The 27,670-nt window shown below is 47.1% G+C and overlaps 1 protein-coding gene across 3 annotated transcripts in view; it reads right to left on the minus strand.

The window, feature by feature from the left end:
• Positions 1–27,670, minus strand: part of FNIP1 (folliculin interacting protein 1) — a 64,644-nt gene that overhangs the window by 26,139 nt on the left and 10,835 nt on the right. For 2 of the 3 annotated variants that reach the window (XM_057428175.1, XM_057428172.1), the window contains exons 2-3: positions 10,054–10,180; positions 970–1,113 (exon numbers count right to left, since the gene is read on the minus strand). In XM_057428175.1, the coding sequence (XP_057284158.1) occupies positions 970–1,113; positions 10,054–10,180 (271 nt within the window). Of the gene's footprint in view, positions 1–969; positions 1,114–10,053; positions 10,181–16,801; positions 17,215–27,670 lie in introns of those variants that run through there. The other variant, XM_057428174.1, reaches the window with a different exon arrangement.

Genomic DNA, 27,670 nt, shown 5'->3' on the forward strand with positions numbered 1-27,670 from the left:
AGTAGGAGAAACAATTTCTGGATAGTGGGGGGCATCGTTTTTCTTGGTCAGACAATGCATGAGGGAGGTTATTCTCTGTTGGGAGGAAGCTGCTGACAGAAATGGCTCTTCCTTTCAGAACCACAGCTAAATGCCCTTCCAGGAAGGGAGGACTGGAAAACAGATCTTCAGCCACCTTAGGAAAGCTGTGGAAAAGAGTGTGATGAGACAGAGAAAACAAGAATATGCAGCTCGCCAAATAGAGCAAGAGCTGTCGTGACAGTGGGAAAGTCAGCACTGAAAGGTTCTTCATTTATATCTATGGAGATTAAGCCATCGGTAGTACTGTACTGCAGAACAGGTTGTGGAGATAGCAGCTTCCCTCAAACACACAATTACTTCATTACAAAGAGTGGAAGGGCTTAGTTCTATTTTAGGGCGGCTTAATATAAAACACTTGTGATCCATGGAAGGAGAGATGACAGAAATATATCCATGTCAGATGACTCCAGCTACTCTCACGGCCAAAATCTCTTATGTAAAATGTAACTCAAGCACACCGAATCCCTTGTTATGAAGCTGTTACACAGCCTCTCCCTACAGATAGAGCTTTTCTCTGTTATTCCCCTAGTATTTAGCAATGAATTAAATAAACTATCTCACCTGCACCAAGATAAGGTATTTGTGCCAAGTCTCATCATACCGAACCACTGTTATCACCCACGTCACGAGACAGAACAAATGCCCTGGAGAAACCTCTGCCATTCAAGAGACATCCTGAGAGAACCAGCTGGTTGGTTTTACACTTGTTCAACCCCGAACCTACCAAATGAACCATTACTGACTCAGAACCAAAGTCAGATTTTGACTGAAAACTGCTCTCCACTGCCAGCCTCCGATTTCAAGCCCTTTACAACTTTCAGTACCTCACCTGACACTGGTATTTGACACTGGTTATGCAAAAAAAAAACAAAGGCAAAAGTGACTCACCTGGTATTTTGGGCATTGCTCTTTTGGATCAGAGAACGAGGAGGATGAATTGATTGAACTATCCAAGGAAGAAGAGCTGTCTCCTCCGGGCTTCAGTTGGCAGCACTTCCCAAACACTCGCACCTGAGCATCGCTGCAGAGTTTCTGAAACACAATGTATGGGACATGCTAAGATCCACGATCTGAAACCACTGCTTAGCAGCAAGGTACCTGCCTGTTCAGGTGAGATATTTAACAGCTCAAAGGTTTATGCCCCAGGAAAACAGTTAACAGAGGATTTATTAGTGCCTCTTGCAGCCTGGATGTACAAGAGAAGGCTGATCTGCCAGCCAGGAGCAAACAGGTCACTCCAGCTCCATTTTCCTAAGTAACCATCCCTCTCTAAAGCTTTACAAATGACTTTTTAAGACCCAGGATTAGGAGGAAGGATGGTACCAAAGCATTCAAAGGCAGGATGGCAACAACAGGCTCCAGCTGCCTTCACCTCACTCCCTGTGCCCAATGGGGCAGAGGTGACCCACTGGTGTGATGGGCACAGATCCTGATCAGGAGCAGATCATCATGTACAGGAAAACATGCTGATTAGGAATAATCAAGCAGGAGCACCACAGGATTGAAGAGATTCATGTCACAAGGATAACTGAGGAGAAAAGATACTGGGTTTATAGATCTCTCCCTAGCTGTGTCTAAGTCCCCATGTCGTATTAAAGAGTGGCACAGAGGTGACACGTTCCTCTTGTCTGCAGCACAAGGGAATTGTGAGGCTGAAAATGGCCCAAGCTGAACAACACAGTCAGTGTTACAGGGAAGTTTCACAGAGCAATGCAGAAATGGTCCTAGGAATGATTTATGATGGAGATGCAGGCATAAAGTGTAGCATAAGAGGGAGTCAGAAGGCTTGGATGGAGCAGGAACACAGTGGCAGGACCTGTGCCAACTGTGCACACACAGTATTGGCCATCACTGGCACGGGAGATGCTTCACTACTGTTTTCTTCACTGTTTAAAAACATCTGTGATTTCCCCTGTGAATCTGGCATCCCAAGGAGAAACAGCATCCGTGTTAGTCAATGCCATTTGAAAAAGCATTAGGCAGCCCTCTTCACCTAAAGATCTCAGTGTATTTAACATGTACTCATTACATTTCAACACACCCACGTTAAGGTTGGAGTTACTTCCATTTGCCAGTGGGCAGCACCAGGAGACAGAAATAGTCTGCACTGCTCTAAATTAGACACTAACTCTGCCCTAAAACTTTCTTAATTAACATGCTATTAGGCAGAAGCTCTTCCCTGTGAGGGTGCAGAGGCGCTGGCACAGGGTGCCCAGAGAAGCTGTGGCTGCCCCATCCCTGGCAGTGTTCAAGGCCAGGCTGGACACAGGGGCTTGGAGCAAGCTGCTCTAGTGGAAGGGGTCCCTGCCCATGGCAGGGGTTGAGAGTTGGAGGAGCTTTATGGTCCCTCCACCCCAAACCAGGCTGTGATCCTATTAACATTCTCTATACAATCACCAAACTAGAAGAGCAAGCTGGAAGCAATCCCTATGGGAAGCAAGGTTCAGGGGACCAGTGGAAATACAGCAGTGCTGTCATGCATCACAGCTTCACCTCCGGCCCCACAGGTCCACAACACAAACTCCCCCCTTCATTCAGGAACATGAGGAGTCTCAATCTTGAACAGCTATGAAAAAGGCACAAAGAGGAGTGTGGAATAAAGGCACAGGGTAGTAACTTCATGACTCTGCTTGTTAACCAGCAACAAAAAGACAACTGCCCGACTGCTGCAGAGGGGTTTTCAGGAGGGAGAAGATGGGAATCCCATGCCTCTGCCCTGGGCTGTGCAGATTCCTCAGTCAGGGACAAGTGACTTCTATTTGGCCTTAACTGTGGGTGAGAAACATGAGTGAGCTCCACGCAGCATTCCACAGTGCTGCTCCCAACAGAGAGCTGCAGCCATGGAAAGAAAACCTTAAGGAAAAATGTGCAGACAGATCCGCAACCCTGCGCAGAGGGGAAGGAAGCACTGAGCAGCCCTGTGCTTCACTGGCATGTACAGCCCCCCCCTGCAGCATCCTCTCCTTACGACATCGCTGTATTCATGCAATATGGAGATGTGCTAATGGCTCGAGCACAGTGCACAATGGCTGGAACATGTGAATGATCATCATATGACTTCAGCAGGAACTCGTGAACTCGAATTGCATTTTATCTCTGACACAAACAACAATGTCCCAGGCTAGGCAGGCATCATGTGATAAAACCACATCAAATCCACAGGGTTACAGCAGCTTTTGCAGGCAAACCACCGCTCGGCTTGCATTTTCCATCAGATGTTGAAAGTTCCTCCTCAAAAGGCACAATTCTAACTGAGCTTCCCTGGGGGCTGGAAAGCCACAAATGCATTGCTACAGGTGGAACAAACCCTCTGTGCATTAAAACCACACAGGCTATGCTTGCAAACTGCTTACTTTTAAATCATTTCTTCTCAGTATCACTGCGTTTCACTGCACAACGGCTTTCCTTATGTCCATTAGGGAGTCTGGTGTCTTGAAGTAATAGCTGCCTGATTTAGATAGCAAACCAGGAAAACAGCTGCTTGGCCTCTGCAGTGGGGTTTAATGAAGCAAGATTCCTGCAAGGAGCCTGTAAATGAGGCCGGGATCTTTCAGACACCCCTTTCCAGACCTTTTTGGCCACTGAATCCCTCCTAAAATGCAGCTCAGGGATGAATTTTGGTGTTTCCTCTTTTACAACGTAGCATGTGCTTAAGACCAACCTGCTGGAGAAGGAGACCAAGTACCCGCAGTGCCACTCTGCAGTTTGAGACTCCAAAAGTCAGTGAAATCCTGGCCCCTCCAGATATCCTGCATCAAAGCAGTGGGGTTACTCACATTCCAAAATAATATTCCACAGATATTCAAGGCAGGTTTCCAGAAATACAAAGATAACTTAAAAGAATGAAGAACTGCCCAAGGGAATGTTTGGGAGCTGTGGATTTTCCTCCCAAACAACGTTGCGACAGACGAGATCCCGAGGCAAAGCGCTGCTGGAGCCCTCCGGAACGCTCCGGTGTGCTGGAAGCAGAACATCTGCTGGAAGGATGCCGCGGGCAGCTGCCGCTCCCGGCTCCGTGCTGCTCTCCCCGCTGCGGTCACACTCCGTGTTCCTTCCCTGCCAGCGCTGCGGATTCCGCCCAGCTCCAAAGGCTTCCTGGCAATCACAGCTCTTATGTTAGAGGTCATTGTCTGCAGGAAGCCTTGGGGACCTCTCACGTAGAACTGCAGGTAACTCAGTCTTTATAGTACGACAGGGTACAAAGGAGTTTCCTTCTGCTGTGCTGCTGCTGGGGCCTCCTTTCTCCACCTCTCATCAGCAAAGACCTTTAACTCTTTGCCACGAGGTCTATAAGTTCCTCCGTGAGTGGAAAGAAGTGCCCAGGAAGAGGAGTTTCTGCTGGGCAAGTTTTGCTTCGGGGATAAGAAGAAAGTTGAAAGGAGCCTGCTGTGTTGAAATAAATCCAGGCTGTGCGCATGAGGGCTGTGAGTGGCAGAAGGGAAGAGAAATGCCATCATATGCTTTACTCTTTGCCTCTTCTTCTGCAACAGCAGGTGCTCAAATACCACTGGGGTGGCAGTGACAGAGGAATCCGTACCTCCAAGCAAAGCTGCCGCTCTTTGTCCCTCATTTCTAGAGCAGGGTTTTCAGCAAAGCTGGGAAAATATTCCAAACTAGAGAAATTAACTCTTTTGTTCTATTAATACACGTTGGTCTGGATTTGTCATTGAATGTATGCATCCACCTAGGACATGAGAGGAACCTGAACAGGCATTCACTCCTTTCCTCCAAGTGCTGCTGTAAGAATCCAGGTTCCTTCCTAAAATGCAACTGTCAAGTCCTGCATTCTCCCTTTATTTCCAGGGTTGTCAAGTTCCTCTCTTACTGAAAGGTCAGTGGATGGAGTGAAGACAACCAACAGCTGGATGAAGCCTTGGGTGCCACGGTTTAGTGTGAGGTGTCCCTGCCCATGGCAGGGGGGTTGGAACTGGATGATCTTAAGGTCCTTTCCAACCCGAACTATTCTATGACACCCCCCCCTCCACCAATAACCCTCCATTCCTGCTTAGAACCCTGTCCACCAAGAGCCAGAGAGACCGGAGTCTCATTTCACACAACTCACCTAAAAGCCAAAGGCTCGCTATCCAGTTACTGATCCCTCAAAGCAATCTGCTGTCCAACACATATCCAGTGCTCGAGTGTATTGGAGCACGTGGCTAATCCTGGCTTCTTTAAAACAGCATTCCATTTCTCTGCTTTGGGATGAATATGGCATTTGGAGTGAAAGAAACTGTGGCAGCAGGAGATGAAGTGTCATACGGCCTTTCAGGTACGCTATCCCAGTGATGAAGACAACTCAGTTACATGGCAAAAGTGAACTCTTCACTCCCCAATGCACGTCCACCTCTAGATCTCATATTCTGCACCCCAGGACACTTCTTCTCTTTCATTTCTTCCAGGAAACAAGACAAAGCCTCCTGAAAATCCTCCTCTGCCTCTGGGTCCTGGGAACAAGTCACTGCCCTTCTCCAAGTCCTTGTTTTTCCCCATTCCCAGGGAAACCACCTGAAGTCTAGATCCCTGCTCAGAAGATGCTTAGTGCTTGCTTGCTTTCTTCCCTCTTCCTCATGGTCCCTTAACGTCCTATCTTCCTCTCTGGACTCCATGCTTTCCTCCAGGCTGACCTTTAGACTGAGAGAACCTTTCAGCTGCTTACACATCCATCAGCACCCCTCTTGAGTCAAATCCCAAAGGGTAACCTCTGTCCTGTCATGTGTCACCAGTGGCCCACAGAAAAGGAGCAGTTAAATGGGATGGCTGACCCCATCCCTGGACTCATTCAGCCTGCTCCCAGGAAAGCCCTAAAACACCATTCCCCTTCCCAGCTTCTTCCTTGATTTACTTCCACTTCTCCCTCACGGCACCTCTAGTTCTTTGGCATCTTTATCCCACCTGATTTCCATCCCTTGGAGGAAAACTCCTCATACTTCAGCCGGCCTTTGCACATGGTGAGGTAACTCCTATGCCACACAACAGCACAGCGAGATACAAGAGAGGTGCTGCGTGAGGCTGGTGTGAATGCGGCGTCAAGGTTGAGAAGCCAAGCACGGGGGTCAGGAAAGGCAGAGCTGAGCTGAGAGCTCAGCACCAGCCAGCACCTGGCCTCTGAACCTTGAAAAGGAAAAGGAGCTGCTTGTTGTGCTTGGTCTGAAATCCAAACCAGGGCAGGAATCTGGTGCTGAGGAGCTTATGTGTGCTTACACATGGCTCCTGGCTTGGGAGGCCAATAGGATGGATGCATGTGTGCGGAACCTTGCACAGCCACTGGGCAGAGAACTGTGGGAGGAGAGGAGCAGACAGGCACTGGAATGCGTCTGCCAGCAGAAACCAGTAACTGTCACCTGCAAATCGAGTAACACAGCCCCATTGGAAATGAGACACTTACTAACAATGAAGAACAAGCTCTGAAGCAACTCTGTAGAGGAGGCAATGGATCAATCCCATGAGCTTGCCTATCAAGTACTTTGATACCCCAAAACCCATGGGAACCTGTGGACCAAGGCTATTTAGTAAAGGCATCAGTAATCCCAGACTGGTTTGGGTTGAAGGGACCTCAAAGCTCATCCAGCCCCAACCCCTGCCACGGGCAGGGACCCCTTCCACTAGAGCAGCTTGCTCCAAGCCCCTGTGTCCAACCTGGCCTTGAACACTGCCAGGGATGGGGCAGCCACAGCTTCTCTGGGCACCCTGTGCCAGCGCCTCAGCACCCTCACAGGGAAGAGCTTCTGCCTAAGAGCTCATCTCAGTCTCCCCTCAGGCAGGTTAAAGCCATTCCCCTTGGCCTGTCCCTACAGACCCTTGTCCAAAGCTCCTCTCCAGGTTTCCTGTAGCCCTTTTAGGCACTGTAAGCTGCTGCCCTGGAGTACTCAACATGCAAACGCCTGTCCTGATGCATTTCCTCACTTCCTAGTGTCACAGGGCTGGAAAGGGCAGCCACTCTCTTCTGTGATACTCTAGCAAGACCCAGGGGAATCGCCCCATTTCCTGATGCTCATGACACAGCAGCCTTCCAGCTCTGCTTACAGAGCCCAGGATCAATATCCCATCCTCTGGAAAGCCGGGAAGAACCTCTCCTGCTCAGCACCAAAAAAGGCATAGGAGGCACAAAGGGGGATCTCTCTGCCTCTCCCATGCCAAGCACCCACAGCTGCCCGCAGCGGATCCGCGCCCAGCCTCGGTGGGAACGCCTGGCACTGCCTTCGGCCAACATTCCCGGAGCCTCCCGGCCGCTGCTGCGCTCCGCTCGCCGAGTTTAACTCTAGCAAGGCCCGGGGAAACCATCACCTCTCCTGTGCAACCAACACACTCCAATGGCCATACTGCACACCCCCAGCTGCCTTCTGCTGTGCCGCGGTGCAGCACCCTCACAACACGCCGCTGTACTGAATATTTGGCTTTATTGAAGCACAGAGAGCCTGAATCTCCAATGAATCCTGATTTGTGTTATAGTCACATTTCCCTCAAGGATCATATGAGCCCAGTAATGCTTTAATAATTAGAGCCCAGGTTGGTGTGAGCACACACTCTGCAGTTTTCACTCATCAAGAAGCCAGAGCCTGCCTTTCTATATCCTGAAGCATCTGTGTCTGGAAAAGTTTGCTCTGATGCTCCTTGAATTTTATTACCATCCCTTCCTTTACAGAATCCAAATGAGTGAGCCACGTTCAACGCTGGTCCATGACTCTCGACATATGTAGAGATTAGAGATATAAAATAGAACAAAGTGTATCTCACCTTGCTGCAGGCGTACGACTCTTAAATTGTAACTGCTTTCACATCTCATGAGCAACTGAAAATGGGAACTGAAGAGCACAGCAATGTAAAGCAAACTGAAACCCTCTCAGTTCTCCACATTAGTGATCAGACTTCAACCAGCATAGTCTGGCCACGGCTAGGCACTCCTGCAAACCTCCCCTCAGTGTTATCTGTAAATCATGAGGTGTAAATCACACTAGGAAATGGGGCAGGGAAGGAGAGATGCAGAAAGCGCTGCCTTTTGTGGGGTGCTGCACAGATACCCTTTCAGAAGGGAGAGTGCCCAGCCCACACACGTCTGGTTGCAAAAGGGCAAGAGTGCCTTGGAATGTGCTTAGAGCCAAGATGTGGCTTTGTACAGGCAGGGTGTGCCTTTGGTAAGGAAAATCACGATAAAGAGCAAGAAAAAAATCAACAACGCAATGCCTTGGCCTTGGTCAGAGCCTGCTGTGGACTGCACATGCCTGCACTGAGCTGAGCTGAGCCCCTTCTGCACGTTTTTACCTGCATAATGCTTCTGCTACTGCAAAGCTTTGTTCTCTAAGTGCTCTGTAAGGCAGGTATGGCAAGCAAAGGCTGCAAGAGATTCAGGGTCTCCTAATACACAAAAAAGGAAGAAATATATCAAGTTACTAGAAATGAGTACTGGGCACATCAAACACCCTGGGAACAGTGTTCCTCCACCAATCTCACATATTCATTTCATCGAGATGGGGAATACAGCTATTTCCCTCCCTTTCAGCAAAGAAAAAGGAGAGATTCATAAGGAACTGTATTAGCTTTATTATCAGCCTTTTATTCTGTTGCTGTTGAGCTGCCACAGCCATCAACCTTCCTGAAATCAGTCAAAGCAGTGAAGTTTGCAAGTTCACTGTGCATGTACAGATAGGCTTTCAAGCAATCAGCTCAAATACGGCAAGAGGATTTATAGTGTACACTGCCTTTGTTATTAATGAAGTAGCACTTTGCAATTAATGAAGCAGCACTTCGCAATTAATGAAGCAATAGTAATAAGCACAGACAACAATTCATGCCAATAAACCACTTCAAAAGATACCCTGTCCTTAAAAAACTCTTTTCCTGGCAAGAAACCCTGGAAGAACAGGAACTTCTAACCTATGAAACCATGCTACCAAGTTAAAATGACAAAGAAAGTGAATTTTGTTCAACATTTGTGAAACTTGATTTACATCATCAGTTCTCAGAAAGAACTAGGACACAAGGGTCTTGATTCATGGCTGTAAAAGCGCTCAAGAAAGTGATGGAGGAGCCTAGAAGTTAGCGCCCAACGAGACACAAAGTGACTCCGAGAGGTTAGGATGTGCAGAAATAGGATACAGGGAGCACTCAGCATGAGCAGCATCAGACTGGCAGCACTCAGCAACAGGCTGGAAGAGTTCACAAAGCTGGATGAAGAACCTTCTGGCTGTACTCCAGTACCCAACATGAAACCCAGGGCTTGGGGTAACATGTTATTTTGTGTACTCCTGCTTGCAGAATGGAGTAGGTGCTATCAGAAAAGCAGCTGGGATCATGAATCTCAGTTTTCACAGTGCTTTCTGCATGCAGAGCTTAAAATGGTTTGCAAACGTTTTTAGAGATGGTGAAAAGGAAGTTCAAAGCTGTCCAACCTCACACAAGCACTTACAATAGCGCTGTGGGTAGAAATTAATCCTCTGGCCAGAGCCCTTAGAAGGAAGTATCCTCATCTGACTGCACCCATCACAGTCTCAATTAACAGATTACCATGCAGGCCATGCCAAAAGGAAGAGCGGAGGAAGAGTTTTCAAGTAACTTTGTGGGAAAAACTGTCAGCAAAGCACAGAAACACCAATTGGTGAAAGCTGCCCAAACACGACAACGGAGGACACAGCACAGGATTAAGAATGCAGACCCCACCACGGCATAAACGCACATCCATAAACACCAGTTTATGCCCTGCCTCAACCCCTAGCACTGCCTGCTGCAGCCCCAGAAAGGAATCCTTCTCTCTGCAGGAGCAGAAAGTAGATGAGCCCGGGAAGGAAGAGATCACTACAGTATTTAAAGCTGTGAAGAATGAAATCACTGAAGCCTGAATAATTTGCAACAGGCATTTAAATATAGCTCTGCATATAACCGATGTTTAAATGCTAATGTGAATCGAACAGAACCTTTGTGATTTAGCAACCTTAAAAGCATACAGACCACAGCCATGTAAGTCAGTCACATACTCACCGAGACCGAAACATCCTCTATCTTCCTTTTAGCGCTGGAGTCAAACAAGACATTGCGTCCTCTCCTCTCGCAGTCCTGGTACACAATCAGTCGGATCTGACTTGGGTCAAACTCCGGCAAAGGCCAGCTTTGATTGAAAAAATACAAGAGCAAAAGGATCAATTACCACAACTCTTCACTGCACTGTTCTTCCTGCATTATCGGTATATACAAAGCATGAAGTTGAGCAAATGCAATGCCATGTCATCACACCCTTTCATCCTGTAGCCAGAATCATTTCTGGCATAAACAGTATCAATCCACTACAAACATATACAATGACGTGTGCAGCATTACCAGTTCTTGCGCTCTGTTTTGTGATAGTGTATGTTTTCTTCAAGTTCCAGCTTTCTGAAATCAAAGTCATGGGAAAACTCAGCTTTTGTGTTCAAAAGACAGAAAACCAACAACCAGAACCCACAAGTCCCTCATCAGTGCAAGCACTAGCTTGAAAGCCCTCACAATTCAAAAGCAGAAAGGTCTATATGCACAGTGGCCTCTCCCTCAAGTAATGAGTCTCTGCATTTGCAGCCACGGGTTGGCAAAGCACTGAACTCCACAGCTGAAAAGATGCAAAGTACCTTTCCACCCTTCTTCGGGTTTCACACTGTAGTAACATATGCGTATAGAACTAACCGGAGTATTATAAACTAGAACATTCAGACTAACTCATATGCTTTGATGCTGGGAAGCCAAGCACCGCATGTAGCTTGGTCCTGACTATATTCAGGTCCTCATTGCATTCAGAAATAGTCTCTTCTAACACACCTATTCCCAACTGGTTTTGTAGGGAGGAAAGGAGCTTCCTGAGCCTCTGCCTTTCCCCGGTGCCTGTGACTCCAGAGGAGCTTGGCAAAGGGAGCACTTGCAGGGCTCAGTCTTGAACACCAACTGTATATATAACCTTGTCATCACATTCAACTGCCATTTTAAAACACTGGCCACCACAGCCCAGGAATTCCTGTTGCCCATGGGCTTGGGAATCCATTTTCACTGGTACCTTCTCAGTTCTTGGAAACAAGATGCCCGCTCTATCCATGAAACCAGAGGGAATCATCTTTCAGCTAGTTACAAGCCATTTCCTAGATCAGGTGAAACTCTATCTTCCTCATCCTTGGCTTTTAGGTGAGCTGCATTAGCATGAAGGCCTGAGAAGTGAGAAACGAGGTGCTGGAACCTTCCAGCCATTAATGAAGGACACAGGCTCCCTGTTTACAAGCTGTACCTTTGTTGCAGCAGAAAGCCATCCGTAGGAGATAATATGGATTAAAGTAAACCTGGCACAGCAGACTCCAAGATTATGGTGTGCTTTCCTCTGTCCCTCCTTAGCCAACCAAAAGGTTTCCTTCTCTGCACACATGCTCTACGTGATCAGGATGTGAACGAGGATTTGTAACCCAACAACTCCTATAACAGGTCACAGCATCAATTTGATAACCAAAGCTATGGTTGCCTATCTAAAGTTTTTAAGACTCTCCAACTTAGATCCACAGGCTTTACACCTACTGTGGTCCCAGGGAGGTGAAACTAAGCACCAAGACATACAGTTACTTGCTGTCTTGAGAAAGGAAATCCATTTCCTAATCAGCTCACCCCCACCATTTAGCAACAGGGGAGAAAAACAGAAGCTGCAGAGAAGAGAGTGAGCAACGAATGGCAAAAGCAGCTTATTACAAAAGGAAAAGCTTGAGCAACTTGAAGCTGAAGCAATGTGATGTGTAGATTTGGGGGCAAAGAGCTATGCACACTCTCTATGCACCTAAAGCCAAGCATCATCCACGGAGTGACGTGCCCACACAAAGAGTGGACTGCAAACCTTAAACCAAGCACAGAGACAAACACAGAGCAGAGCTTACAGCTACCGGGGGCTCTGCTCATGGGCCCCATCGTGCATGTCAGAAAATGTAAGACAACAAAACCCATGCTGTCTGATGTGTATTTGAGTGTGGTCAGCTCAAAAGCACTAGAGCCTGCCTTCAGCTAGGGGTGAGGAGGCGAGAGGACTGCTGGATAAGCTGGCTTCCTGGAGGAACTATCTCCATATAGTTAAGTGAACTCCATGGAAGTCTGGAAACTCACTTTGTTTCCAGATAGATCACTGTGGTTCCTATAGAGAAACGCTATGCGATAATAACAACGAATTCCTTGCCAAAAAGGTTGCTCCACCCTTGCAACCCATTTCATTCCCCTCCACGCTCAGACAAAAGCATCTCTTCCATTACCTAGTGCTTCTGATATTTGACTTTGAAATTACTGGCAAAGAAGGGCAGTAGCTGTTCCAGATCTTAGGGAAGTCTACTTATAAAAAGCTCCAAGAGCAGATTACACACTAAGAGGAGAGAAAGCTAAATATAAAGCTCTTGCTGTATTCGGAAACATACTGGATCAAGGTAACAAGAGCTTGTTTACTTCTCAGCTTCTTCACATGACATTTTAACTTTCTCTAGACGAGCTTTTAGGAGATATTACCCCTCGTAATTTGTGCTAATTCCAGGGAAGCGTTATGTCTGTTACATAATGGGGTCCTTCAGCACATTTCAGCCTTGCAGAAACATTCCCTGGCAATAGCGGGCCACTTCCCAAACCCGAAGAAACTTGACGAAAGCTGGGGAAAAGTTCACTTAGACAGCAAACAGAGGCAGGCTGGCACCTCCGACCCGGCCCCACCAGGAGGAAGCAGGACACTGAGTCGCTTTGCTTTTGTTGCTAGAGGCTTTGGAATACCGCTGAGCATGATATCTGGATAGACTATCCCTGGAAACGTTCAAATTCCTGCGTGCAATACACAGGGCATGCTCTCAAAACAAATAGACTGGGGCAAGACTCCAGCACCGATGAAAACTGACCTAGATCTACTGAAGAGAATTAGTTCTGTTTATAAATGGAAACCAACTTTGACATTTAACTGATGTTTTCCCGAGATCCTCATAGGAAAAGCAGGAGATGCAGAATCAGATGTTCCAGCAATGTTAATGCAAGGTGAGTCTCCATCCCCTGCATTAAGTGACAGCTCTCCTGTGTGACCTATCCACCACTCTTTGGTATTCCCTTGAAGCTGACTGAAGAAAACACAGAAACAAACAGTGAACAAACAAACATAAAAGCCATCACTGAGAAAAGCCCTACAGCCTTTTCATCAGTGGAAGCAATTGGGAAGTTAGTGCTGCAAGCTCATGCGTTGAGCAAGAGAAGCAGCAGTGAGCAGGACACCAGCCTTGTGGAGATCTCCACTACACAAACAGTGGCTCTTCTTGAATGAGATGTTCAGAAACATCCATATGGATAAATGGGGTGGAAATCCATTGATATATAAATGCTGGATGGGATGTTTCAGAAGCAAATCCTGTACAAGCAGATGTCACCCAATGACAGCCTAGTTGAGGTCGGAGGGGACCTCTGGAAGTCATCCGGTCCAACCCTCCCGCACAGATGCTAAGTACAAAACACAAAAGGAATGGAATTCTTTGGAACAGAAAAGCAAACCTTCATGTGAATAATGATGAAATGACCAGAAGCTCATAATAAAGAAATCAAGGCCTGGGAAATGATATTTTCATGCATGTTCACACTTAAGTACTACTATTGTTCAGTTCTTTCATCCATTGTGTTTTCCTGCCTTTTTTACCTTCAACCGCTAGGAATATTATCTGTAGCTTACATTTACAGCTCCATTCCATGCTTCCCGACACCTGCACTGCGAGTTGCATGGCAATCCAGAGCTCCAAATGCTCTCCGAGGACAGATTTTTCTCACGTATCTAATTCCTGGAGTTCATTACTCCCATAGACTTTCCTCAGCAAGAGGCAACTGAATGGCTTTGAATTGCTATTACTACACCGTGTGCAAGTTGCAACAGATGAAACAACAAACACAAATCCTTCATTACCACTCCACCAATTAAAACATGAGCTTTGCCCCTGTAATCGAAGGCAAACACATTCCTTCCTCCTTGTTGCCACTGCAACGTGAGCAGCACTTCTTCATTACCTTCAAGGTTTAGCTCAATGCTATTTTTCCCCTTGCCTGAGACTACTTGTAAAACTATTTCATATTAACACAGCTTAGATAGTATCCGATTGCCTTTTAATTATTAACAAGCATTTTAGAAGTCTTAAAGAGAAGCGCTTGAAGCAAAGTGATCACAGTATTCAGCAGGTAGTTCTAAAAGAGTTGGCTACAAAGTAAAGCTGCTCAAAGGCAGCCTGTGACTAACCATTGAAGAAGTAAGTTGAAACTATCAAACTATTGTTTTCCTACATCATGTTACCCATAGTTATAAAAGTTGCCTGGTGATGAATCACTTGGAACTATTTTTAAAAGCATCTACGCAAATGATATTTATAGGTTATGCCAGCTTATCTGTTCTGCGTGGTTTTCGTGTTAGCACCTTGGTAAAAGGCTGCCAGGAACAGCCAGGGCAGAGCAGGTCTACCCTGCTCCATGCCTGCCATGTGAAAGGAAACGTCTTCCTTTGCTCCTGTTGAGCATCAGGACAAAGGTACAGGGATCCCTAGGGCTTATCTCCAACTCCTGCAGGTGATACTCTCCATGTATTAGCGTTGTTACAGCGGTGCTTAGACCCAGCCAACTTCTACACAGCATTGGACAGAGGTTGTCTTGAAGGGTTTACACTGCAAATACGAGCTCATTCCGCAGGGTGCACTGGGATGTTTCAGATGCAGATTATCTCCATAGAGATGCACATCCACATCAAAGTATTCTCACCTGTACATACAAAGCCCAGCAGTATTTAGACTCCTGCGCTTGCTTTCTTATAGGGAAGAGTGATGAGGAGCAAAAGCAGATTGGTCCTTGCTGAGTGCAACCACCACATCATATATGTCTCACCCTGACTGAGGTGTCTTTTCCAACAAGGGATTCCCTTCTCCTGCCCAAATTCCTCTGCACGTTTATCTGCTAGTGATTTGCTTTCTCTTTTGGCTTTGAGAAGATACAACGAAAGTTGAGCATATGGGACACATGGGAAGGGTATCACACATTTTAATAGCTTCTTACTGCAATTCAGTAATTCACTTCTTACTGGTCCATTATTGTACCAAGACAGCTGTGTAGACCTTTCTGACAGAGCACAACTCATTTGGAAGCAACGAAAACAGCAATGTACGGCACGTTAGTGATGCTTCCAGCCTTGCAAGACCATCCATCAGCTTTTTTTTAAAGAGGCATGGGCAGATCATTTATTTTTTCATAACACCACCTGAAACACAACAGAACTTCATGAGGATGCACATGACAAGGGTGATTCAAGCTGATCTGCAAAGCTGGCATTTTCAGTGAGAGATTCCCCTTCCACGCTGCTGACATGACTCTGAGGCTGGGAGGAGGAGGAAGGTCCCTAGAGAAACCACGGGGCCAATACTTGGAAGACAGCTTGCAGGACACTTGTCTTTCAAAAGCTGAGGTCACTCCAGGGTTGTGGGACCGCTGTGGTGAATGCCTGCTGATTCTGCACAGAAAACCAGCGCTTGCGACCTGACCGCAGCCACGGAGGGAGCCCGTGACAATGGATTGCGAAGGAGCTGACCCAGCACCCTGGGCGATGCTGCTCTCCATCACGCTGACCTCAGGGGGGTTTCTCAGAAGCCAAGGAGTGGCTTGGAAGGACTGATACACGATCACCTCAGGGACAACCAGCCATGAGGGGCGGCTGCTTGCTGCGGTTGCATTGTTTGCGTTAATCACAAGGAAATAAGGTTCTGTTTAGAAAACAGAGATCCCTTTTCATGTCTTGAAGGAGGGTGACAGGTCCACAGGCACTGCAGCACCGCAGAGGTCAGCTCCATGCTCCATCTCTAAGTCTGTCTCATTCGGTTACCAGCTTAGCAATCCTCACCTTGAATAGCTGCACTACTTGAGCTCCAGGAAACTCCTCCTGCTTATACTAAGCACATATTCTACACTAGGCACACAGTCAGCCAGATACTTCACACTCGGTATAATAAACTTGGACCTAAACATCAACTGGCTCCCAAGGTCCTTGGCTCTGTCCAGTTCTTTAACTGTATATGAAGCTGACTCGAGTTTGCTTTCATTGTTTTCCTCCCTTCTACCAAGTCACTTGGCTCTCATTAAGACACCTGATTACTGAAGCCCTATACATGAGCCAGATGCCTTTCCACAAGCAAAAAGATGCAATATATACAAACTAGGTGCAGTCTGGTTAACACATTAATCCTAACCTGGAGCGTGACGCTGAAAATAAGACAGGTTGGAAGGGTTTGTTAAAGACACACAGCACTTTGAGTAACTTTGCAATTTACACAGCCTCAGAATCTACGATTAGTAATTTCATAGAGCATTTTGGGGACTACTTCAGGTATGTCATTTCAGAAGGTACCTGCTCAGCTTCTGGCTGATTTAAGCACATCTATCCCTGCAAACACATGCACATCCACACACACGCTCTATTTCTTCTGCAATATCTGTTTTAAAACACACAAATGTTCCTTAGTTAAATCCATTAGCACTGCAGACAATGTTGCACATTATTCGACCAGACTGCACCTCCCTCGGCAAAATTACAACAGCTACAAGCAATTCAGGAGGGGAAAACCCCCACATCTGTGCCCTTTAGCATGGAACTGTAAGAATTGTCAATACATTAAATCCCTAAAAGCTTCACGTCTCCGTGAAGTTATTAGGCTTTCCAATAATTAAAATCATCTCAAGAGCAGTGCAGTGACCGTACCTGGGAAGCATCTTTGTCCCTGGAGCCGCTCCACTTTCCAAAATCCCTATAAACTCCTGTTGTGCCCGGCTGCCAACTCAGGTTAATAATAGCAATGAGCCATATTCATCCAAAACCACAAGACTGTCAGGTGACATATCAAGAGGTCTGAATTTAACTCAAACAAAAGACTCTCCATGCTGCAATGCAAAAAAAAAACCGGCTTAATCCTAGCAACAGGAGCCCAGAAACCACCTTCAAGGCAGCAGCTCTCCGGAGCGCACCAGAGGCGTTTGTGCGGGGCCGCGGCCGCACTGCCCCGGAGTTTCATAACCCCAATCCTGCCCCTCCATTCTGGTGCACAGCCCAGGAAAACACCGCTCCGTTGTCTCCTCCGGTGTACTGCTGCAGAGATCAATCTAGTTCAGGGGCAGGCTCAGCGCTGGACATGGCAGCCCCATCTATCCTCCTCTAGCGATCCCGATGCCGGTTGAGCCTCATGACCCCCGGCCGCCGGCCGCCACCGTCGGGAATTCAGCCCGCTCGGATGAGAACGGGGAAGGGGGGGGGGGGGGGCAAAGCACCGCGGCCTCCTTCCAGCCTGCACCCCCCTTCCCTCCAGCCCCTACATTCCTGGGAACGCCGGGATGCTTGTGCCGGAGCCCGGGCAGCGGAGGCAGAGGCCGAGGGGTGGAAGAGCGGGCGCTGACAGCCATCATGTGACGCTGCTGTCAGCGGGGCCACCTGCAGCCGCCAGCCGCCACCGCCACAGCGCCCGTGGCTCCGAGCGGCACCGGGGAACGGGAAGCGAGGGGGAACCGGGGCCATAGCGGCTCTGGAGGGTGTCTGCAGGAGAGGTAAAACCCGCCCGGGTCCGGCCATGGGGGCTGCACCCCCTCCCATCGGCTCCGATACGAACAAAGGCAGCACTGTGTGCCCTGCGCGGGCTCATTGGTATTACAAGGGAAGCATCGGGAACGTACGTGCAAGACATGTTGGAGAAGAGAAGGCTCAGTGGCTTGTAACAGCCTTCAAATACCTAAAGGGGCTATAAGAAACCTGGAGAGGGGCTCGGCACAAGGGCCTGTAGGGACAGGCCAAGGGGAACGGCTTTAACTTGCCAGAGGGGAGACTGAGATGAGCTCTTAGGCAGAAGCTCTTCCCTGGGAGGGTGCTGAGGCGCTGGCACAGGGTGCCCAGAGAAGCTGTGGCTGCCCCATCCCTGGCAGTGCTCAAGGCCAGGTTGGACACAGGGACTTGGAGCAAGCTGCTCTAGTGGAAGGTGTCCTTGCCCGTGGCAGGGGTTGGGGCTGGATGGGCTTTAAGGTCCCTTCAACACAAACCAGGCTGGGATTCTATTCCTGTATGATTCCATGGTGAGTGGATGGCTATATAGGTTTGCTTCTGGGGGGGGAAAGATGTAAAATAATGCCCACAACGAAACCCTGACCAACCCCGTATCTATAATCAAGGTTTCATGACTACTCTTGTGGTAACCCAGGCTATGCTAGGAAGGCTGCCCAGTACAGTATAAAAGCAAAGGGCTGGCTCTTTAAAGAACCTTTTTTTATTCCCTCTAAATTGTGGAGGAGGAACAAGGGAGATGGACAGGGAAGGGAAGAAGGAACCAGGCATCGAAAAAAGCAATGCACATTAAAAGCTATCAAGTCTTGTTACAGGCATATGTGGGGCCAATCATTCATACTATTAATTTTGTATTACCTTTGGACAAAAGTCAATATATAAAGGGAGGAGGCTGGACCATCATAGCTCCTACTTCAAGAGGCTTTTTTCCCCCTCAGTGCTTTAAAAACCTACAGGTTTTGCAAATATTTCAAATACAAAGGCAGCAAAAATTCATTTAGCATCACAATCGTCTGTTCCACTGCATCCCACAGCACTCAGTTTAGGGCTGTCAATGATTCCCCCATTGCAAAAGGTGGGTGAGCAGATGCACTTGTTCATGGGCTCTGGCCCAAGACCCAACAATCCCAAAAGCCCAAGTGATGCTTTGCTCTCCAAGATAGATTCCACCACAGAAAACCGAGCTCCCTCTGATGCTAGTATTAAGTTCAGGGATAAATCCTTCATCTATTGACACAACAGCAGTTTTACTGATGCTTTATAGAAATGTAATATCTTTATGTTGGGTGCTGGGCATGTTTTGACACAAAAGCACTAAAATTAAGAGACAAATACTTTCTTGGTCCCAAATCCAAACCCATTCCCTTTCGTCACCACGAATGCTGCCTAGGAAATTTCTCATTCAGAAATGAAGAGTCGAGGCCCTGGCCCCACAAAGACATACACTGCAGGCTTGGCTCTTCATACCTGACTAGTGCCAGGGAATTCAATGGAATTACTCACATGAGCAAAATGGGGCATGTGCTGTTTACAGGACCCATGCCTTAAAGCCAGATCTTGCCTTTAAAGCTTAAAGTGCCAAACCCTGGGAGTTGTAAGCAACATCTGACCTCTCCTACCTTCCTGATCTAGTGCAAGCAATGTGCTGTGCACAGTAACTTTCCTTACCTGTGTGGAAAGGCATCACTCTCTAAAGGTTACTGATGTCAAAAGTGACCTTTTTTCCTTAGACATGCAATGGTGAGAAGTTCAGGGGCATGTATTATGTAAACATTTATTTCCAGGAGGAACAGCTAAGGTTTCCATTTTACCTCAGGGTAACCTGATGCGCATTAAAGACAAATGCTTTGAAAGTGGACACAGACTCCATCCACCGGGAAAAACACTGGAAGGAATTTCTCTTCCCATAGAAACAGTCTCAAAGTGTGTGAATCAAAGTAGCTGTAGCCAGATCAGTGAATACTTATGCTCAAGGAAGGACCCCAAGCATTCAATGTGGGTTCATATACACCATCACCATTCCCGTATCAGAGAAAGACCTTGGGCCTCTAAGATTTAACACACACCATCCTCTTCTCTAGGTGTATATCCAGGTGCAGTGGACATCCTATTCACTGATCTGGATTAGAGGAGGTAAGTTCCAAGAACCAGCATCTTGGCTCTAAATTGCCGAGGACAACCAAACCAGTGGTGTTTTAAACCTGTGTCCAAGCCTGCGCTCAAATCCAAACCTCCTGGCCACCAACTGCAGACACAAAGCCACGCTCAGGGAAGGTTCTGAATACACTGAAAACTACTGCAAAGGTTCACAGGCAGCTTTTGGGTATAAATCACCTGATTTAAAACCAAGCAGACAACAGAGTTTGCTCCAACCACAGGCTAGAAATTAAATGCTTTGGTTTTGGTCTCCACAGCCAAGTGTTTTCAGTCTTTCTCCTGAAAGAAGGCATCCCTTCACACATGTTGTAAAGCACACAACAAAGGGCCAGCAAGCCAGCCAAGAAATGCTTATTGCTTAGTACTGCAGGAAGGTAGGAGCTGGAAGCCACTCTAGACAAAGAGAGAGAAAACCAGTTAGGATTTGAGTTGAAATCTGACTGGGAATACTTGGATAGCACTTCTCTCCAAAGTACTCGCCTTGGAGGATCACCACTGAGCGAGACTTTAATAGTGCTTTCTGTGCATTCCTCTATCCCTGCAACAAAAATCCCCCTGGATTCCTCCCAGCTGGAGAGGAAGAGTGCGCAGGATTAAAGGACAAACCCTCTGCACACAACCGGAGCACAGACACATACCTGCACGTACCATAGATAGGCACACACAAACATGAGCCCAGCCAAGGGTCAGCAAGAGCCAAGATGATGAGGAAAATCACTGCAACCTATGTGTGGGTTCTGCAACACCCAGGGCACATTTTCCTTAAGGGAAACCTTTTTTAAAGACTGAAAAAAAGGGCAATTAAAATACTACTACTCATAATAAATCAAGAGAGAAGCAAAGTTTCACATACCCCAGAACCTCACTAGCAGCAAGAGGTCTCATGACTGGATTAAACTGTCTCTACCAGCAGTGTAAAGGAGCATCAGCATAAATACAAATGCCTGGGAGCATTTCTGGAAGGCACAGCGTGGAATATCATCTTTCTCTTAACATGGATGCTGAGGCCTCAGCAGATGGACCATCCCATCACTGCTGTGATTTATCAAGTCATGATAAAAGATGCTTAAAGCAAAACTAACTATCAAAGTGGAAACCTGACGCACGGTTCAGCTGCTGGCACACTGGTGTTTGTTTTGTATCGTGTTTCCAATTGCAAGCCCACCATAAATAAGATGCTGAACAAACCTCCTTAATACCAACTGGTACTGGGAGACAAGAGGGCATTTTCCCCCTGCCAAACAGTTAGCGCATTGTGCCCTCTCGGGTGTGCACAGCAGAAGGATCTTCTGCTGCAGCTATTAAACCTAAAGTGTAAATAGTTCAGTATTGTGGGTGGTTAACGGAAAGTTGGGGAGAAAAAGGTTCCAGGACAAACTGCTTGTGATGCACATGAATCATTGATGGAAATAAAGAATTTTCTAGAAATCACAAAATTTTGGGGGGGGGGGGGGGGGGAAGGTTTTTTTCCCTCCTTTATACTAATTCTGGATACCTCCAGATAGATTTTTCAATCCTTAACTTTAGACATAAAACTAACTTCTGTTTTCCATCCCCTCTTCAAGTGTGAATGACAACACGACTCTGGGTATGTAGAATGACAACACGTGAATGACACGAATGACAAGTGACATGCAGCATCTATATTTGTCCAATACACGAGAGTTTCCAGTGCACAATAAAGCAAACTTGGCCCCTGAAAACCAGCACTTACATTACATCTGAGGTACCACTGCTAAGCATTACCGGTATGATTAAAAAGTGACTGTTTCACAATGCTAGAAAGAATAAAACCAAGCTCACAGGCTCCCATTGCAAAATCTGCTTAGGTAACTTACTGGTGAATTAATGCTTTTTGTTTTGGAGATCACAGACGATACACAATGAAGAGAAAAGAACATATACTGGAGTCAAGGTTGACTGCAAGAATTCTGTTGCCATGAAAATGAAGACATCTTAGAGGGATCTCTATAGCTCCATTACTGCTGACAACTCCAACATTAATAAAAGCAATAAACCCTTGAATGACTCCTGATGTAACAGCAGTGCTTTGGTTGCGGAATCTCAACTTCTTCATTTGTTTAACAGGCAAACACTGAATTCCCTGTATTTATCTTCAGCTTTGCACAAGGGCCTGTAGGGATAGGGCAAGGGGAATGGCTTTAACCTGCCAGAGGGGAGCCTGAGATGAGCTCTTAGGCAGAAGCTCTTCCCTGGGAGGGTGCTGAGGCGCTGGCACAGGGTGCCCAGAGAAGCTGTGGCTGCCCCATCCCTGGCAGTGTTCAAGGCCAGGTTGGACACAGGGGCTTGGAGCAAGCTGCTCCGGTGGAAGGTGTCCCTGCCCGTGGCAGGGGGCCTGGAATACTGCACCATGGAGAGCCCAAACCACCGCTACCTCCAGCACCAGCCCTCGACAGCACTCAAACTGTCTGCTCTAGATCTGCTGCAGAGCCCAGGGCATCCCACATGCTGCCTGGGAGCCCTCCACTGTGTCAGGGTGGATGCTGCCATCTGCTTACCCTGATTAAAACATCCTGTAGTACTTGTTTCGGGGGTTTTATAAGGAGAAAAAATATTGCCTCAGTAGTGAAAGTCATACCGCGAGCTGGCAGCGCCGGGACCAGAGCATTCCTTGGCCCAAGGCCACGTCCTGTAATTGATTAAGGTGGCTGCACTTGTGACTGAGTGATAATTGAGAGCCCAATAAATCTCCACACAAGTATTTGCCACTCAGGGATGGAAAGCGATTGTTGGGGACCCCTCAGAATGCTCTGCAAGTGAGAAGAAATACAACTAGTATTAAAAACATCAAGAATCCCCCTGGACCACTCGGAACTTTCTTGTCCAACATTCACATTGTCTGTTTAAACCCCAGGAGTGTCAGATGCACAAGGACTACACCTTCAAGCTTCCAGCTAAGTCATCCCAGCACAAACCCAAATCATTCCCATTCATCAAGAGTTTGTCAAGTGCTTCCAAGTCTTCTCTTCTCCCTACCCCAATCCCATTTATCTGCACAGACAGCACTGCTTTAGCTGAGTGCTGTCTGTGATTTTTTTCCCCTCTGTGGGGAGAGGAGAGGGAAGGGAAGGGAAAGGGAAGGGAAAGAGAAGGGAAGGGAAAGAGATGGGAAGGGAAAGAGATGGGAAGGGAAAGAGATGGGAAGGGAAAGAGATGGGAAGGGAAAGAGATGGGAAGGGAAAGAGATGGGAAGGGAAAGAGATGGGAAGGGAAAGAGATGGGAAGGGAAAGAGAAGGGAAGGGAAAGAGAAGGGAAGGGAAAGAGAAGGGAAGGGAAAGAGAAGGGAAGGGAAAGAGAAGGGAAGGGAAAGAGAAGGGAAGGGAAAGGGAAGGGAAGGGAAAGAGAAGGGAAGGGAAAGGGAAGGGAAGGGAAAGGGAAGGGAAGGGAAAGGGAAGGGAAGGGAAAGGGAAGGGAAGGGAAAGGGAAGGGAAGGGAAAGGAAGGGAAAGGGAAGGGAAGGGAAAGGGAAAGGAAAGGTGCTCAGGGTTTCTGGGAGAAGGAGGAAGACAGATGTAAGTAGTTATTCTCCGAAGATTCACCATGATCAGTGCCTGAGCAGCCTTTTACTCTGTCCCTCATGTGACTGTTTAATTAGGTGTTGATTCACTCGGTCATGAGACACAAGGAAACAGGGCTGCAAGTCCTCATGTCAAAGGAAAAGTAATGCCTGTTCTGCCAGTTTCTGTATTAGCAAAGCACAAAGGGGACATCCAGTTCTGAGAAGCAAAACTCATGTTTCCTTGCCCAGAAGCCAAACTGTCAAATCACTTCACCCTTTCCATGTGAATAAAAAGAGGACCTAGGAGTTCCTTGGGAGCGAGATGCTTGTGAGCTCCCCGATTATCCATCACGTCCACAACGTAAGCTCCTGGCCAAAGCTCAGGGTGTGCCCTTCGTCTGGTAACCCAGGTCCGAGCTGCTGCAGCATCCATCCCTGCTCCTGAGGTTGGATTGCTTGTTTGACTCTGACAAAACGAACATGAGCTGCTTCGCTGTGGCTTCGTTCCTGGTTGTTAACGGAGTGTCTGAGCCTTCTTCTTACCAAAAAGCTGTCCTGTTATGGGGCCCGGTTGCCACAGCAACAGGCTTTTAGAACTAGCAAGGAAATTCCCAGCACATGGTAGAACAATTTCCAAGTGTGGGTATTTGCAATAGGAAAAGCTGGTGGACCATTATTCCTAAGCCCTCAGTTCAACTGGGTTTGACACAGGGGTAATCCCAAAATGCTGCTTTCAGTCTAAAGCCTGGTGTTGGAGAGGACTCCAGTGAACTTGAGCTTGCTGGCTGCGATACCAGGTCACTTATCAAGACAGTCACATATAATTAACAGATGATGCTCATTTTTCCAATGAAGGTGACATTTAAGCTCAGACACTAACACGCATTAAATGCCCAAAGCTTTCTCCTGAAGAATACTGCCTTAAACCTCTGCTCTGTAGCGTTTGAAACGCTGTGTTTGTAGTCTCACCCTCCTCATTTGGGTAGATTTAACTCAAAAAAGAAATCAGGCTCTGGATCAGCAGCTTATTTAAAACACATGCCTAAGGCTGAGCACATGAGCGGTTCGTTGGGAGCAATGGAACTACTCACATGCCTCCAGTACAGCACACGGCTTAAGCAGAGTGCTGACTCAGACCTATCCCCCCTCAGCTTTCACCAAAAGCCCATCTCAGTTACACGGAACAACTGCAAACTAAAGACAGAGGATGACTGTATAAACACGTATAACAAACTGACAGGGAAAGAAATCCCAGCCTGGCCTATCCGTTCGTGATGCTCCTTTATACCAGTATCCCACAAGTGAGATACTGGGAGATGCTCCTCATCAACCCACAACTGTCTGACACCACCGTATTTGTCACTTGGCATCTAAGCATCCTCCAACGCCTTCAAAAGGCCAATGCTTGGCCCAGTTCCGTGACCTTTCTGCACATGGAGCAGTTCCTTGCTTCCACCACAGCCTCTCACAGACCCCTCAGTTAACCCTCAAAGAGGTCACCAGGAACTTCACCGCATGCCAAGGCTACTGCGTGGCTCTGCACCAGAAACAATGAGAACACTTTCATAGACCTGCCAAATCCATCCCACAACTGCTTTTCAAGAGGGAAGACTCTTCTCACCTGGCTCCAGCCTGGGATTGCACATCCTTCCCTTACTGGCTCTACAAGTTGAACGGGCCCTACTTAATTTGATGAAGGAATGAGATCTTGATATTCCAACAGCCCCAAGACTATGGTAAGGAGCCTACACTGCTAATTCTCCAAGGCAAGAGTCATGCTGCTCAACTGTTTTCCAAATTAGGCAGGCAAAGGTGACCTGAAACTATTTCAGGTAGATCTATATAGAGCAGACACTGAAGACATTGCTTGACTTCACTTTTATGTAATTCATAAGGACAGGAGGACAAACCAAAATCAGATGCTTGAACAAGCCACATGGCCATACAAGTTCATTTAATACCTGCAAGAACAATGGAACAGCCTGGCATCTAACAAACCAATGCACTAGAACTGGGAGGTCTTCAATGCTTTGGTTCCCCAAAACAGAAGAGCACTTAAGCATGCTTTTAGCCGTCAGCCACTCGTGGTTCCTCCGATTTTACAGAAGCCGTTCAATCTTTAAACCAGGCTTAAAGGGCTCTATTGGGTTTGCAACAGAGTGCTTTGCTCACTGCCATACTGCCCTCTGTACTCTCAGATTTCCCCTTTGGTTTTCTAAGTCTCGCTACGTGCTCACAGTCTTGGGTTTCTAAGAACGGTAGGAATGGGATACAGTGTAGGACTGGCTGTTGCCCTGCGGTGATTAAGCAGAATAAGGTTTTCAACACAACTGTCCATCTAGAGGGATTTCCACTGCAGAACAGCTGAATCAGTCAAGTCTTACTGAGGACTCCACAAGAGGTTGCACATGCAAGCTCTGAGCATCAGCTGAAAACAACTCCCATGTGTCCACAGAGCTTTGCTTACTCTTAAACTCTTGGTCTGTGATACAGAAGTTGCAGGTTGAGAGCTCAGAGTTCCCTCCCTGGGTATCAGCACTGAAACTCACTCCAAACACACACCTTCCTTATCGCTGGACTGAGCTGGAACATGCAGTCCAAACCAGCTCTGCCTCACCGCTCACAGAATCAACAGAATCCCTTGATAAAACCTACATTGTTCCACTGGGAGAGGTTGTACTTAATCAAGATATACATATATATATATATATACTTAGTGTATGTTCAATAAACCCCTTTCTGCCAATAGCAATGGATTTGCTGAGGATGCAGCTCCAGACAGCCCCAGCCAATGCAGCTCACAAAGAGTCATGGCTGAGGCACCTCCTGCCTGTTTCCTAGAGGGGTCGCAGCAGAACGAGCCATTTCCCAGCTCAGCATCAGCTCCTGCATCTTCTGTAGTCCACATACTGCAGCCTAACAAGAACAATAAAGCATTCATTGGTTCCTCTTTTGCTCTCATTCAGAAGTATTTTTCTTGCCTCATCTGTTTGCTCCCTATTCAGCGCATCCACACGAGCATCTCTAAGATGCGGGAGCTCGAAGCAGCCCAGTGCTGCAGGTATCCTGCCGTGAACCAAAACCAGCACCACACGAAGCTATTTATTCTGCTGCATCAACAGGAAAGGCAGGCTCACGTGCTGGACAGCAGTAGCTGTCATTGCCACCAGGACACTTTGGACTGTGCTGTCTGTGGGATTCTATTTATCTTAAAGGAGCTGTTGGCAAAAGTAATCGCTCGCTTGGCTCCTGGTTTCCTTTTCCCCTTCTCACGCTAGCACATGGCATTTGAAGTGACACAGCAGTAACCCCAAACAGGATGCACCCTACTGCTGGTGGCAGGAGGCGGAGGGGACAGCACAGCACCCAGAGGAAACCTGCAGAAGTGGGGGGAAGCCCTGCAGGACTCAGCACAGAACCCAGAGGAGAACAGAAAAATGGAAGGGACAGGGAGCTGGGCTGAGCTCGTTTCTTCCTCTCTTTGTATGCGTAAATACAAGTTGCCAAAGCAGAGCGCTAAACGACAGGGCCAGGGATGATGAGGGAGAACATTACGAGGGAATACCAAGCAGAAAGAATCCTGCAGGACGTATGCATGCATTAAGTCACAGCAGCACCATCCACCAGTTCCAACTGCATTTACACACCTATCTTTACCTTCCTGAACACAGAGCAACCCCAAAACGCTACCACCTTATACTCACTGCACTTACTTCCATTAAAGAAAATGTGATAACACGGTTTAAAATATGCATTTTCAGACTAACCAAAATAACTCATCTGAAGAAAAATGCACAGAAGATACTATCAGAAAACCTACTAAAATTTAAGGCATATCAGTTCTATACCAGAGCAGTATCTTTGCTTATCTAAAGAAGGAAGTCTGATAAATTTATATTTCTATAAAGCCACAATCCTTTTACAGTGTCGTAAGGATTTCTTTTAATATGATTTTCTTTACATTCTATACTTCTCAATGATGTCTGGTTTAGAAAGAAAGAGGTCATGAGTTCATGATGAGCATCCCCTGTGTGACTAAAGAGCACATGCAGTTAAGAAACCAACAAGCCCAAGTTCTCAGCATCTCAGCCCTCCATGCTGTCAGTGGAACAATTTCCTTTCCTACCCAGAAAGTGAAGTCACTTCCAGTAACTCACAACTGCTGAAATATGTTTAAGAACTGAAAAAGAAAAACCCAACCACCTTTTTCTGTCTGACTATTTAAGTTCGATGCCAGAGTTCGGGCTGCCTTTAAATAGAAGTACAGTTAGCACCACAAGCCAAGGCACTGTCCTAACATTCAAGGCACTTCTTTAACTCTCTCTGAGGGGATAACAGTGTTCTTTTTC

This window comes from Pezoporus wallicus, unplaced genomic scaffold, assembly GCF_028554395.1.
Source record: "Pezoporus wallicus isolate ANWC-B61680 ecotype Strahan unplaced genomic scaffold, APGP_CSIRO_Pwel_v1 contig_12044, whole genome shotgun sequence".
NCBI lineage: Eukaryota > Metazoa > Chordata > Aves > Psittaciformes > Psittacidae > Pezoporus > Pezoporus wallicus.